This window comes from Microtus ochrogaster, chromosome 8 (assembly GCF_000317375.1).
Source record: "Microtus ochrogaster isolate Prairie Vole_2 chromosome 8, MicOch1.0, whole genome shotgun sequence".
Taxonomy (NCBI): Eukaryota; Metazoa; Chordata; class Mammalia; order Rodentia; family Cricetidae; genus Microtus; species Microtus ochrogaster.
In genome coordinates, this window is record NC_022015.1 from 53,362,614 (window position 1) to 53,375,949 (window position 13,336).

Below are 13,336 nucleotides of genomic sequence, written 5' to 3' on the forward strand. Positions count from 1 at the left end.
CAGGTGGATCTCTGTGAATTCGAGGCCAGCCTGGTCTACAAGAGCTAGTCCCAGGACAGGAACCAAAAGCTATGGAGAAACCCTGTCTCGAAAAATAAAAAAATAAAAAGAGAGAGAGAGAGAGAGAGAGAGAGAGAGAGAGAGAGAGAGAGAGAGAGAGAGAAAAGAGTTGCTTCTAAATTATCTAGTATCCTAGTTTTGAGAGATTTATCCTTGAGCAGATGGGGAAATGTGCCAACTGGCCCATCCAATTGAGCAATAATACTCTATCTGTGAACCTCAGAAAACACAACCTGAATAGCATGAGGAACAAAGTTACGAAGCTCTCAGTCTGGGGGCTTGGGAGGGAGAATGCAATAAGCAATTAAACAAGTAAATATGTAATTACAAATTGCGACACGTGCTTGAAGACGAGAGTACTGTCAGATTAAGCTTAAATTTGCAATCGTGTCTTAATTGACCCAGCTTCCAGAAGGGATCAATAGCGGGTGTTTTTATGTCTGTCTTGATGCTCAGCTCAAAAGTCACGTTTTGAACCACACAGCAATCTCTCTCCTTGTTTCTTTGCAGCCCCCGTGGAGCAAAATGAGAGCGCAGTGAGCCAGCTCAGTCTCTCCCCAGCCATCCCCCGACGCCCACCATGAACCACTTGGAGGGCTCCGCGGAGGTGGAGGTGCCCGACGAGGCGCCAGGAGGGGAGGTGAACGAGTCCGTCGAGGCCGACCTGGAGCACCCTGAGGTGGAGGAGGAGCAGCAGGCGCCCCCGCAGGCCGCCGGCCGCCACGGAGCGGTCGAGGACCCCCGCGCGCAGCTGGCGAGGCAGCAGCAGGAGGAGGAGGAGCGCGGGGAGAGCCTGGCGCGCTCGGCCAGCACCGAGAGCGGCTTCCACAACCACACGGACACGGCCGAGGGCGACGTGCTCGCCGCGGCCCGCGACGGCAGCGGCGCCTACGAGGCGGAGCGCGCTCACGACGCCGAGGATGAGAGCGCCTACGCCGTGCAGTACCGGCCCGAGGCCGAGGAGTACACGGAGCAGGCGGAGGCCGAGCACGCCGAGGCGGCGCATCGCCGCGCGCTGCCCAACCACCTGCACTTCCACTCGCTGGAGCACGAGGAGGCCATGAACGCGGCCTACTCGGGCTACGTCTACACGCACCGGCTCTTCCACCGCGGCGAGGACGAAGCCTACGCCGAGCCCTACGCCGACTACGGCGGCCTCCAGGAGCACGTGTACGAGGAGATCGGGGATGCGCCCGAGCTGGAGGCGCGCGATGGCCTGCGCCTCTACGAGCAGGAGCGCGACGAGGCGGCCGCCTACCGCCAAGAGGCCCTGGGCGCGCGCCTGCACCACTACGACGAGCGCTCGGACGGCGAGTCCGACAGCCCAGAGAAAGAGGCCGAGTTTGCGCCCTACCCGCGTATGGACAGTTACGAGCAGGAAGAGGACATCGACCAGATCGTGGCCGAAGTCAAGCAGAGCATGAGCTCGCAGAGCCTCGACAAGGCGGCTGAAGACATGCCCGAGGCCGAGCAAGACCTGGAGCGCGCCCCGACGCCAGGAGGAGGACACCCCGACAGTCCTGGGCTGCCAGTATCTGCCGGGCAGCAGCGGGTCGTGGGACCCCCGGGTGGCGGCGAGGCTGGTCAGCGGTACAGCAAGGAGAAGAGAGATGCCATCTCGCTGGCCATCAAGGACATCAAGGAGGCCATCGAAGAAGTGAAAACCAGGACCATTCGTTCGCCTTACACCCCCGACGAACCCAAAGAGCCCATCTGGGTCATGCGCCAGGACATTAGCCCCACGAGGGATTGTGACGACCAGAGGCCCATGGATGGGGATGTGAGTATGAATAGGTCCAGGCTGGCTGGACTCCAGGCCCCGGGGAGGGGAAACTTTAAGCTCTGTGACCTTGTATGTCTGAGAAACGACTTTGTGGGTAAATGGTCTGTAGGGGCGCTATGCACCTCCCCATGGTAGCTGAGCCCAGTGTGGTGCCAACAAGAGGCTAGTAAGAGTGGACCCCACTAATCAGACACATAAGGCATCCCTGTGCCCTCCAAATGGTACCTAGAGGACTTGTTGAGAGTTTTCTTGGGCCAATGCCCACCCCACATTCCCTTCTTGGTGCTCATTAAGAAAGTCTGAGCTTTCTCAGTGGGGTCCTAGAATGTGTATCAAGTCTGCACTGAGTAAGAAGAGACTTGGTTGGAGAGGCGGTTGGCAAAAACGCCGTCCTGTAAGTACAGGATCTGGAAGGGTTGCTGAGATTAAGGAACCCGTGTGAAAAAGAGCAAGGTGTGTGGACGTGGGATGGAACGGTGGCCCAGTAGCACAGGTGGGCATGGGATAAAGTTTTAAGTGGGGACCAGCCTGTTCTCAGGTGTATATGGGCACCTGGGGAAAGGAGAGTAACTCTACCAAAGTCTATATGTGAGCTTTTTTCTTCCTGGTTAATCAGCAGTTCAACCTAATCACACTTCAAAGACAAAGAACAATGGGGAGCATCTGTGAAAGCCCTGTCGTGAACGCACAGGGCATCAGAGAGTCAAGACAAGGGAGGCGGTTCTTTGCAGCAGGCCGAAGCCTCAGTCAAAAGTGGCTCTGAATTTTCTCAACGTTTTCCTTTTTAAGAACGGCGGGGTTCCGTGTTACCCCAGCTAACAAGGTCCAGGGTTCCGCTCCTGACGCTAGGCCTCAGTTAGAGAACCATAGCCGTGAAGCTATATATTAAAGATATGGAAGGCACTATGGCCTCTTTCATGGGAATTCCCCTGTCCTGTCAGGTGTTGTGTGGCGTCCCCATCCTCCCCAACACATCCACATACACTGGGACTCCCTGTAGCATCCAGTAAGCTCTAGTCACGTCACAGAAGGTACGTTTTCTATTTAAAACCACCAGTGCTCCGCTGTGAAGCGCCACAGGCAGAGCTGTGGCTGCCTCTGCCCACATCTTATTTGCCATTTTTGGAACTGGAGACCGTGTCAAGCTCAGGTGTCACAGTCTGTTGAAAATAAATCAAGAAGACTAACCTTTGCCCCCCTACCTTGCTATAAAAAAATGCTTTTTGCTCCGACTGTCCCTTTTCTGTACCCGTTGGTAATTTCTAAGCAATTTCATTTTCAAATCGAGCTTGAAGTCGGAGAAGGGTCAAGAGGTTAAATTCAGTTTCATTTCATCTGGTCCAGGTGCTGGCCTCCTCCATCAGCATCCTTAGCCGCATAAGCTCCTTGAAATGACCTGCTAACCACTTGACCCTGGAGCTTCACTCTGAGCTGCCAGGATAGCTATTGTTCATTTCAACTAGGAGGACACTTTGAGACACTTGTGTAATGTTCTACTCAAAAAAAATATTATAAAATCCTGAATGATACTTAGGATCCCGTACCATCAGAGATTTATCTTGATGCTAAGGAATCGGTGATGAGGGCTTACTGGGGTATGAAGGGTTAACAGAGAGCAAAGCTAAAAAGCCATGCCATAAACTATGCCCCCATCATCCTTAAGCTGTTTGGATCTGTGGGTCATATTTCATCTGCCATGCTGTATTTATAGGAAAGACCTTCATTTGCTCCCTCTTTGATGGTATTATTCCACCTCACCTCAGCTTCAAAAAAGTATTTACTGAAATCTCATTCCACGCATGCTGTCACAGAAAATGGAAAGGCACTGTTGAAACCACTGTGGGCTGCAGTCTGCAGCAGTCTTGTTAAAAATGCAGATCTCTACCCTTCTGCCTAAAGCCCAACACCTGAGGCAGAGCCCGCTGATCTGGGGGGTTGTTTTTGTTTCATAAATCCTCCCTGAGATCACAACTGTATACAAAGATTGAGAGCCACTGATTCGAAGTGGGGGACTCATTTAGGAGCTGTGTATTCGAGACTTTCTTCAGTGAAAGTCTGTAGCACTGCGGTTATGGTCTGCAGAAACAGAGGGCCCTGAAATTCTTAGTCCAAAGGCCACAGTGTGTGAAAAACAAAAACGGCGAAATCCGTGCAGAGGAACAGGTGGTGGGTGCGAACAGTCAGACTGCCCAATTAGCAGAGGTAATTGCTAACAGCTACCTCTGCTTTTGACAGGCCTGCCCACTCCCCTGTAACCCCAACCTTGTACATCTAGAACAAGAAGGCATGTGTTTGCTGGGGCGGTAGACAGAATGAGAAGCAAGGATTGATTATCCACGAGCACATGTTCTCTTTCCTGAAATGACCAATGGCTTGGCACCAAGTGAAAACTATTATTTTCTGAAGACCTGAATTTTGGTCTAGTAAGGACCTTCTATCTTCTGGGTATGTTCGAGAACTTCCTTCCAACCCTTCAGTGGAAAATACTGATGGTGAATGACATGTTCTGAGAAGTCCCTTGGTCACCGACCTCTCTCCAGGCAGCACAGCCCTTCAGGGACAACTGCTTTGCCATCAGCCAGCACGGTGCATGCTGGGAGATTCGAACTACCCTGAATGGTGGAGCACTCTGATAGCCGCTGATGTTTACCCTCTCTTAAAACTTTATTAAAACAATGTCCTGATGGACACAGAGATCCCGATGGGCTTGGGCAAGTAGAAAAGTGTTTTGGAGATGGTTTAGCATACATTATCGACCAGCACATAGAACACTAATCAAAAACCAATTCTAACAGCTCTAATTTCCTTTGGTTATTGGTCTTTCTGAAAACAGTTGCACAACACAGAAATGTAGTACTGTATGCATGCAACTGAGCTGGGAAGAACATAGGCCTAGTCTTCAGAATGCAAACACTGGGTGCCAGTTAACCAGAAGTGCATAGTAAAAAGGACGTAGACTTTAAAGCTTATGGTAGAATCTATGAATAATGTCTAAATCTGAAATGAAAGCGAGGCAATACAAATACATTACCTCTGAACTTGAGAGTAAATGTGGAAGAAAGTTCCAAAAGAATTGAAAAACAGAGCCATGAAGTGAGGAGCGGCGTGAAAAAGAATTTGAGTTTTGCCCTAAGCTGCACAGTATGATTTGACTTTGAAAACTATATTTGTGGATTTATACAGAAGCGGTTCACTGAACAAAGAGATTATCTCATTGCCCTGTTTTCTTGAACAAAAATAGAGAAGGGCAAATGCTTCTGTGTGTTTTGTGTTTGATTCATAGGAAGGAAAGGGCTTCTTGGCTGGCTGCTGACCTCTGGTAAGATGGTGCTCTGTTCCAAGCAGTGTTTGCATTAAGCGTGCACACTTTTGTCTGGCTGGCATTGCAAACATAAGAATAAGAAACTACAACAGTTAGGTGGAGATGAAGGATTTGCTACCCATAGAACACTAGTGGACAATAAAGAACCAGGAGAATGTGTTTAAAAGCCATGGGCTCGCAAGTGTATTTAGAGTTCGGAAGCCTCAGAACCGTGGTGAGGAAGAAAGCAGCAAGATCATTCACTGCAGTGGGAGTGATGCATGCTGGGGCCGAGTGCAGTGCATGGATTTCTCCAGAGGCGTGAATAATTATGTCAGTTCAGAGCTTTGCTTTAAGGATGCGATGTTCTTGGGAGCTGCCTTTTACCAAGGTGGAAGCCCCACAGCTGCAGCGCTTACAGGCTCATCTGCACCTTCAGATGCAGGGAAGTGTCAGATCCCAGCAGGGAGTGGTGCTCCATGTAGAAAAACTCAGTTGTCAATAGTAACAGCAAAGAGGAGCCATTTTTCTGTGAACCGTGAGGACCTGATGTGACCAGGGTAATTTTCTTTAAAGATGTAATAGTCTTAACTGTTACATCTTCAAAATGAAAAGGCTTGACCTTAAACTCCCATTTGGAGAGCAAATGTTTCATTTCAACCGTGACAAGAGCATAAGGGGATGGAGGATGTTTGCCTTGTTCTCTTCTCTTAGACACACGGTGTTACCTTCAATTATCTTACCTCATCTCTAGAATTTCACCTGTCTGTTCAGTGTTGGGCAAGCCCCAGTGCCTGAACGCCACCTGCCTACCGACATCAAACCACTGCCATGTCGGAATCGCTGGAGCAGAATCCGTCTGATGGCGGCCCAGCACAACTCAAGTGTCCTGGATTCTCCATGCGCCATGGGATTAAAAAAAAGTTATGGGGGGGCTGGAGAGATGGCTCAGAGGTTAAGAGCACTGGCTGCTCTTCCAGAGGTCCTGAGTTCAATCCCAGCAACCACATGGTGGCTCACAACCATATATGAGATCTGGTGCCCTCTTCTGGCGGGCAGGCATACATGCAGACAGAACATTGTATACATAATAAATAAATTAAAAAAAAGTTATGGGGAACCTTTTAAGAAAACAAAAACAGAGGCTTCAACTTCTCTTCACCCACTCCCAAGAGGAATCTTTTCTCTCTGAATTGTCTCACCAAGACAGTTTACATGTGAAGCCACGGGGAGACTATAACAGGATAAGCAACGGGAAAACAAATGGCCAGTTTGGGCTGAGAAAATGTTGCCCCTAGAGTTAGCGTACAAGGCCACAGTTCAGGAATGTGATGGGCTCACTTAAGAAGTGGGGGCTCAAGAAACTGCCCAGAATGCTTTAGAATATTTGTGTCCTTCTCTCAGACATGTCACCTGCAGTGCTGTGTATTGAGTGGACTGGGGAGAAAGGGCAGGTACAGGGAGAGCAACTGCATGTGTACCCTGGCTAAATCCCAGGGCTGTGCAGTCCTCCACAATCAAGAAGCATGAGTTGTCCATAAGTGGGATCTTCTTTAAGCTGAACTTTCTTCTCACTAGAAGCATAGTTGGCATCGTGCTCTTAGTTGGAAAGGAGTTTCTCAGTATCCGTAAGATGTTTGCCGATGTGAAGTCCTCTCTGAAAATGTGCTGTGAGGATCATGAGTATGGTGTGTTGGCTCCTCCTGGAAGTTACAGCTCACTATGTAGGGTGGGTCACTGGGACATAAAGGACTAATGTTAGTGCCTGCCCTGATCGCCTGTACTCCTGATCACCTGTATTCCTCTCCTTTAATTTTTCATTTCAGAAAACTGATGCAAGAAAGCTGTGGAGAATACCCCGGCTTCATCTGAGTCTCGAATGTCTTGATGTTACCCCCTCCCTGCCCTGAGTTCAGCATCTAACCTTTAAGGATTTCGCTTTTTCTCTTAACTGTTGCTAGGAGACTGTCAGCCAAGGTCAGATGCACATGCTCATTAATTAAGACTCATTAGCAGCACCTTGCCCCGTTGACCTTGCTTCTGTGTTGTTAAGCCAACAAGGACAAGTTAAAAGGAATTGTATCACTGCCACGGATCCTGTTTCTGTGCAGGATTCCTGTGAGGTGCTCAGATCTCTACCTGCTCGTGATATTCTGGCCAGCCACAATATTTCCAGGACCAGATAGCAAGGGAGGGAGTTGAAACTGGATCCAAAGTCAAGCAGACACAATTTAGGATGACGTTGTGTTCCGTTAGCGCCTGATTTTCACAAGAGGGTCAGTTCCTTGCTGGGATGTGTGTTCTTGGGGAGCGGAAGGATGGCCTTTGGTTGCTCCTTTCTCCTTACATTTATATCTGAAGAGGACTAAACCCCATGTAAGCATCCTTAACTTGTGCTGGTCCACTGACATGCTATGAAAGAGTACATGCACCAGCTCACTCTCCATTATCTTCCGGGGTTCAGACTGCATAGATGAAAAGGACAGACAGATCCTATAGTTCCAGCACTGCAGAGGCTTGGACAGAATGTAACCATGGAATATGACACAAAGGTGACAGAAGTGGGCTCTAGTTTATTTATTCAATCAAGCAAACCTCGTTAAGGAAGGAAACCTGCTGCTCAGTCACTTTCTATCACTCTGAGAGCTTGGACAGACATAATATTGCCTGAATAAGAAATATGGCCAAACCAAAGGCAGTGATGTTCAATGCTTTTCTTTTTAAAAAAATCTTATTTTTACTATTTTTAAATTTATTGATAATTTTATGCACATGTATGGCCAAATTTGAATCATTTTCACCCTCCCATTACCCTCTCTCATTGTCTCTTTTTTCCACTAAAACTCTATTTCCAAAAATTCTTTTCTTGTACTTTGATGTCTTTTTGGTTTTTTTTTTGACCCACTGAGTTTGACCATGGCTGCTTGCAAGAGTATGAGTGGTGGAATTATTTCCAGGACATAGGCACTTTATCAATGGTTATCACTGAAGAAAATGACACTCCTGCCCCTAGCACCCATTAACTGTGCACAGTCCCTCGGAGAGCACTGGGACCTCCTGAGCCCTTCCCCCATGCATGGTGAAATAGTGAGGGCCCAGTCTTACAGCCAACCTTGTGCAGGTGACCATAGCTTCAGTGAGTTCCGAAGCCCAATAGCCACGTCATGCCCAGAAGGGCGTGTTTCACAGCCCTTCTCCCTAACCTCTGGCTGTTACATTCCTTCTGCCCAGTCTTTGACACTGTTCCCTGAGCCTCAGAGGGGATGTCACAGATGGCTCATTTAGGTCCAAGCACTCCACAGTCACTTGCTCTCTATCCTTTGACTGGTTTTGAGTCTATGTTAACTGTCCTGTACGTCCGTGTCTAACGTCAAAGGGCTCACAGAGTTCTGTCCTTCCGGCTTTGCCAGCTGCAGCACGCTTCTCTCGGGCCGTCCCACTCCTTGTCTGCAGCTGTTGTTGGCAGATATCTACAGCTCTGGAACCTCCAACATTAAGGGGTCTCCAGTGCAATCTAGGCTTTACTTCCACAGATTCAGGGCTTCCGTGCAGGGACTCCACTTCCACATGCCCAGCCTCAGCAGCTCTCCTTAACCTCAGAGGAAGATTCCACAACCCCTTTACTTCTGTATTTTTCATGACTCTAAAGACAGAAGCACAAGGATAATACAAGTTTAGGGGGCCGTGTAAAGTGGAACTTGGCCCTCTTGAATCACATTAGCAGCACCTTTCCCTTGTTCTTCCCTGTTGTGAGTAGAAAATTCCTCAGACTTTCTGTTTGCAAGCGGGAAGCTCAGCTGGGTGGAGTCATTCCCCACTTTTGAGCAGGCCTTTCTTTAACCTCATCTCTTTCTGTGCAAGCCTTAGCTCCAACATTGAATGTCCTGGTGTCCTTTTTCACTTCAAACCGTACATTTTGTCTTTCTTTTTGCCTTGCTCACCCTTTTACATTGTAGACCCAAAGAAGATTGATTATAATAACCACAGGACAGAGTCGATATTAGGCTGTCTTGAAATCTCCTCCACCAAGGAAATCAACCCAATACTTTTTTTTTTTTTTTTTTAGCTTCAGGCAGATTCTTAGGACATGGGCAGAAAGCAGCACATTCTTTGCCAAAACAGCCTAAGAATGATCTCTCACTCAGTTGCCTCTTGCACTGGACATCCAGATCCACATTGCTCTCAGCGATATTGTACTCAAGCTCCTACAAGGATGCTCTGTTAACCCCACTCAGCAGCATTCAGCTGCTTTCCTAGTCCAAAGTCCCAAAAAGATCTTCTACATCCCTCTAAAAAACAAACAAACAAAAACAGCATGGTCAGGCCTGACACAGCAATATCCCACTTCCTGGTACCAGGGTCTGCCTTAGTTACTTTTCTATTGCTGTGATAAAACACCGTGACCAAGGCAACTTATAGAAGAAATGGTTTCTTTGAGGCTGTGAGGTTTCAAAAGCCTCAACCCATTTCCAGTTCCTTCTCTTGACTGTGTGGTTGTGGATCAAGATGTAGGCTCTCAGATACTGCTCCAGTGTCATTCTTGCCTGAGTATTGCTGTGCCCACTGCCATGATGGTCATGAACTCTAACCCTCTGAAACCATGAGCGCTAAATCAACTCTTTCTTTATGGGTTGTCTTGGTCATGGTATCTTGTAGCACAAATAATAAAAACCCAGAGACAGATATTGGGGTTCAAGCGGAAGATCAGAAAAAGCAAAACAGCCAAGCCACTAGAGAAGTCTTACCTCTACCAATGCTGGGCTACTGAAGACAGCTCTGAGCCTTTGTCTACTCCTGTTTATATTCTCCTTTAGTGCTGGGACTAAAGGCATGTGACTCCCTCAAACTGGGATTATAGGTGTCAGCCACCACCACCTGAGCCTGTTTCTGCATTGATCTAGTGTACCCCAGGGTGGTGTTGAACTCAAAGAGATCCATCTGCCTGTCTCCCTGGGGTTAAAGGTGTGTGACACTACTACCTAGACTCTAGTGGCTTAGTTTTACCTTCTGATCTTTAGATAAGCTTTATTTATTAAAACAAATAAAATATCACTATAGTATCTCATCACAGCCAACTGTAATCTATTACAAAAAGAAGCTTCTCTGATAAAAGATTGAGAGCAGCATTGATCTATAGGTATAAATGTGTTTGTTTAGAAAGCAGTTTGACAGCATGTCCATATATAAAACAACAGCAATAAGTTCTACCCTAGAGTCGATAACTCCCAGCCAGTTCTTGACCAGGTTTATAGTGCCAGTTATGGGTCCTTCCTGTGGAGCAGGCCTCAGATACAATCAGAAGGTTATTGGTTACCGCCATAATAGTCATGCCACTATTGCACTTTTGGGTCATCTTGCCAGAGAGTTTGTTATTGTGGCTTATGATGATTTTTTTTTTTTTTGGTTTTTTCGAGACAGGGTTTCTCTGTGGTTTTGGAGCCTGTCCTGGAACTCCCTTTGTAGACCAGGCTGGTCTCGAACTCACAGAGATCCACCTGCCTCTGCCTCCCGAGTGCTGGGATTACAGGCATGCGCCACCACCACCCGGCCTGCTTATGATGATTTTGATTGATGAATTTTCTCTCCAGAAGTTTGCATAGCACATGTTGGAACTATAAATGCTACCCAGCAGTAAGGAAACTTCAAGATCAGGCCCAGTTTGATTTCTTAGTGTCCTACAACCCAAGTGTGAAGTGTCTTCAGCAGTAGGATCTTAAGGCCTAGTTCTGGTGCACAAGAAATGCATTTACAAAGGGCTATAGTGTTTTGGGAGCCTCTGGCTCAGTGATTCTCAGTCTTCCTAATGCAGTGACCCTTTAACACAGTTTCTCATGTTGTGGTGACCCCCAAATGAAAAATTATTTTGTTACTACTTCATAACTATAATTCTGCTGCTGTTATGAATTATAATGTAAATATCTGATATGCAGAAAGTCTGTTATGCAGCCCCCAAAGGGGTCACAACCCAGCAGTTGAGAAACGTTGCTACAGAGCCTCCATGACCAATATCACAGAGAGCTATATTCCTCACTTGGTACTAGGATTTCTGTTTAATACATTAGGCTTCCAGAAAGAGCATGATCCACCCATGTAGGGTGTTTTTGTTTTTACTATATTTACAAAATGGTAAGTTTCCATGGAGATTTTTCATAACATCCCTTGTTTTCATTAACTCTTCCCCTCCCCTCTCCTCTGCCCTCTCCTACTACTCTGGTTCCCACTTAAACCTTCCACTACCACCCCTGTATCTCCTCCCTACTTGGATAACACGTGTTCTATCCTCCTGCCCTAGTTCAGTTTCATTTGCTGTGATAAACATCACAACCGAAAGAAAGTTGTGGGGAGTGGGTGTGTTCCTCTTACACGTTACAGTCCATCATCATGGGCAGCCAGAGCAGGAGCTCAAGCTTGTGGATCACTTTCCTCCTATAAGGTTTCATTTTTTTTCCTCTAGGAGATTCTTTCTAGCTTCTCGGTCTTTACAGGCATTTCTGTTAAAACATCTTACTCTGAAAGTCCATAGCTAGAATCTGTGTGAGAAAAAACATGTGCCGCTTGTACCTCTGGGCCTGGACATAATGTTTTCCATTTCCATCCCTTTTCCTATAATTCCTCATTCTTGCGGAACCCTTAGCGTCTTTTATGTATAGACTCATTTTCCTATAATTCCACTTTCTGGTGGAATCCTGAGTGTCTTCTATGTATATATTCCTTTTTGTATAATTCCATTTTCTGGTGGACCCTGGTGTCTTTCATAGATAGACTCATTGTCCTATCATTCTGTTTCCTAGAGGAACCCTAGTGTCTTTCATGTATAGACTCCTTTTCCTATAATTCCATTTTCTGGTGGACCCTAGCGTCTTTCATGGATAGACTCACATATGGAGAGTGGGCATCCTTGTGCTATTCCTGATCTTAGTGGAAACACTTTGTATTTTCTCCCTTTAGCATATTGTTGGCTGTAAGTTTATGTCTTAGTTAGGGTTGTATTGCTGTGAAGAGACACCATGACCATGGGGACTCTTATAAAGAAAATTTAATTGGTGTGGCCCACTTACAGTTTCAGAGGTTCAGTCTATTATTATCATGACAGGGAACATGGCAGCCTGTGGGCAGATGTCATGCTGGAGAAATAGCTGAGACATCTTGCGGACAACAGGAAGTCGACTGACTGTCACACTGAGGGAAGCTTGAGCAAAAGAAACCTCAAAACCCACCCCTAAAGGGACACACTTGCTCCAACAAGGCCACACCTCCTAATAGCACCACTGCCTTTGGGGGCCATTTTCTATCAAACCACCACATTCTACTCCCTGGCCCCCTAAAACTTATAGCCATATCAAAATGCAAAAAAAAGAAAAAGAAAACTGCATTCAGTCCAGTTTCAACAGTCCCCATAGTCTCTAACAGTCTCAAACTTGTTTCAAAGTCTCTTCTATGACATATGGCAATCTCTTAAATGGTAATCACCTATAAAAATCAAAATTAAAAAGATCACATACTTCCAACATGTAATGGCACAGGATATGAACTGCCATTCTAAAATGCAGGGAAGGGAGCATAGCGAGGAAATGCTGGACAGAAGCAAGATCAGAAACCAGCTGGGCAAACTCCAGACTCTGCAGCTCCATGTCTGATGTCAAGACATGCTGCAGAATTCCAACTGTGTTCAGCTTTGCTGACTGCAACACACGTTTTTGTCTTGGGCTGGTTTCACTCCCTGTTAGCAGCTCTCCTCGGCAGGTATCTCAAGACTCTGGCATCTCTAACATCTGTCTCCCAAACAGCCCAGGCTTCACCTTCACAACTTCAAACAATGGCCTCTCTACTAGGCCTCCATTCAAGGACATCTCTGACACATGCCTGGCTCAGTGGCTTTATTCCATATCTCCTTTCTTCTATCCTTAACTCTAAAACCAGAACCACATGGCTGAAACTGCCAAGTTCTGCTGTTTGCAGAGGCTGGAATGTGGTCCCATTATTCAGTTACATCTTCACCAGCGTTCTGTCCTTCACTGACTATGCTTGGCTGTCCTGGAACTTGCTCTGTAGACCAGTCTGGCTTCAGACTCAGAGATTCTCCAGCCTCTGCCTTCAGAGTGCTGAGATTAAAACCGTGCCTGACTACACCCAGCTCTAAGCTTTTCTTTAGTTTCTTTCCACAAGTTGCAAACTTAGCTGGGTAAGATCTT

General features: G+C 47.0%; 1 protein-coding gene across 2 annotated transcripts in view; it reads left to right on the forward strand.

Annotated features, from left to right (window-relative positions):
* The first annotated feature begins 570 nt into the window (after positions 1-570).
* Positions 571-13,336, forward strand: part of Apba1 (amyloid beta precursor protein binding family A member 1) — a 70,407-nt gene continuing 57,641 nt past the window's right edge. For both annotated transcript variants that reach the window (XM_005352073.3, XM_013348075.2), the window contains exon 1: positions 571-1,840. In XM_005352073.3, the coding sequence (XP_005352130.1) occupies positions 641-1,840 (1,200 nt within the window). In that variant the 5' untranslated portion in view covers positions 571-640. The remainder of the gene's footprint in view (positions 1,841-13,336) is intronic.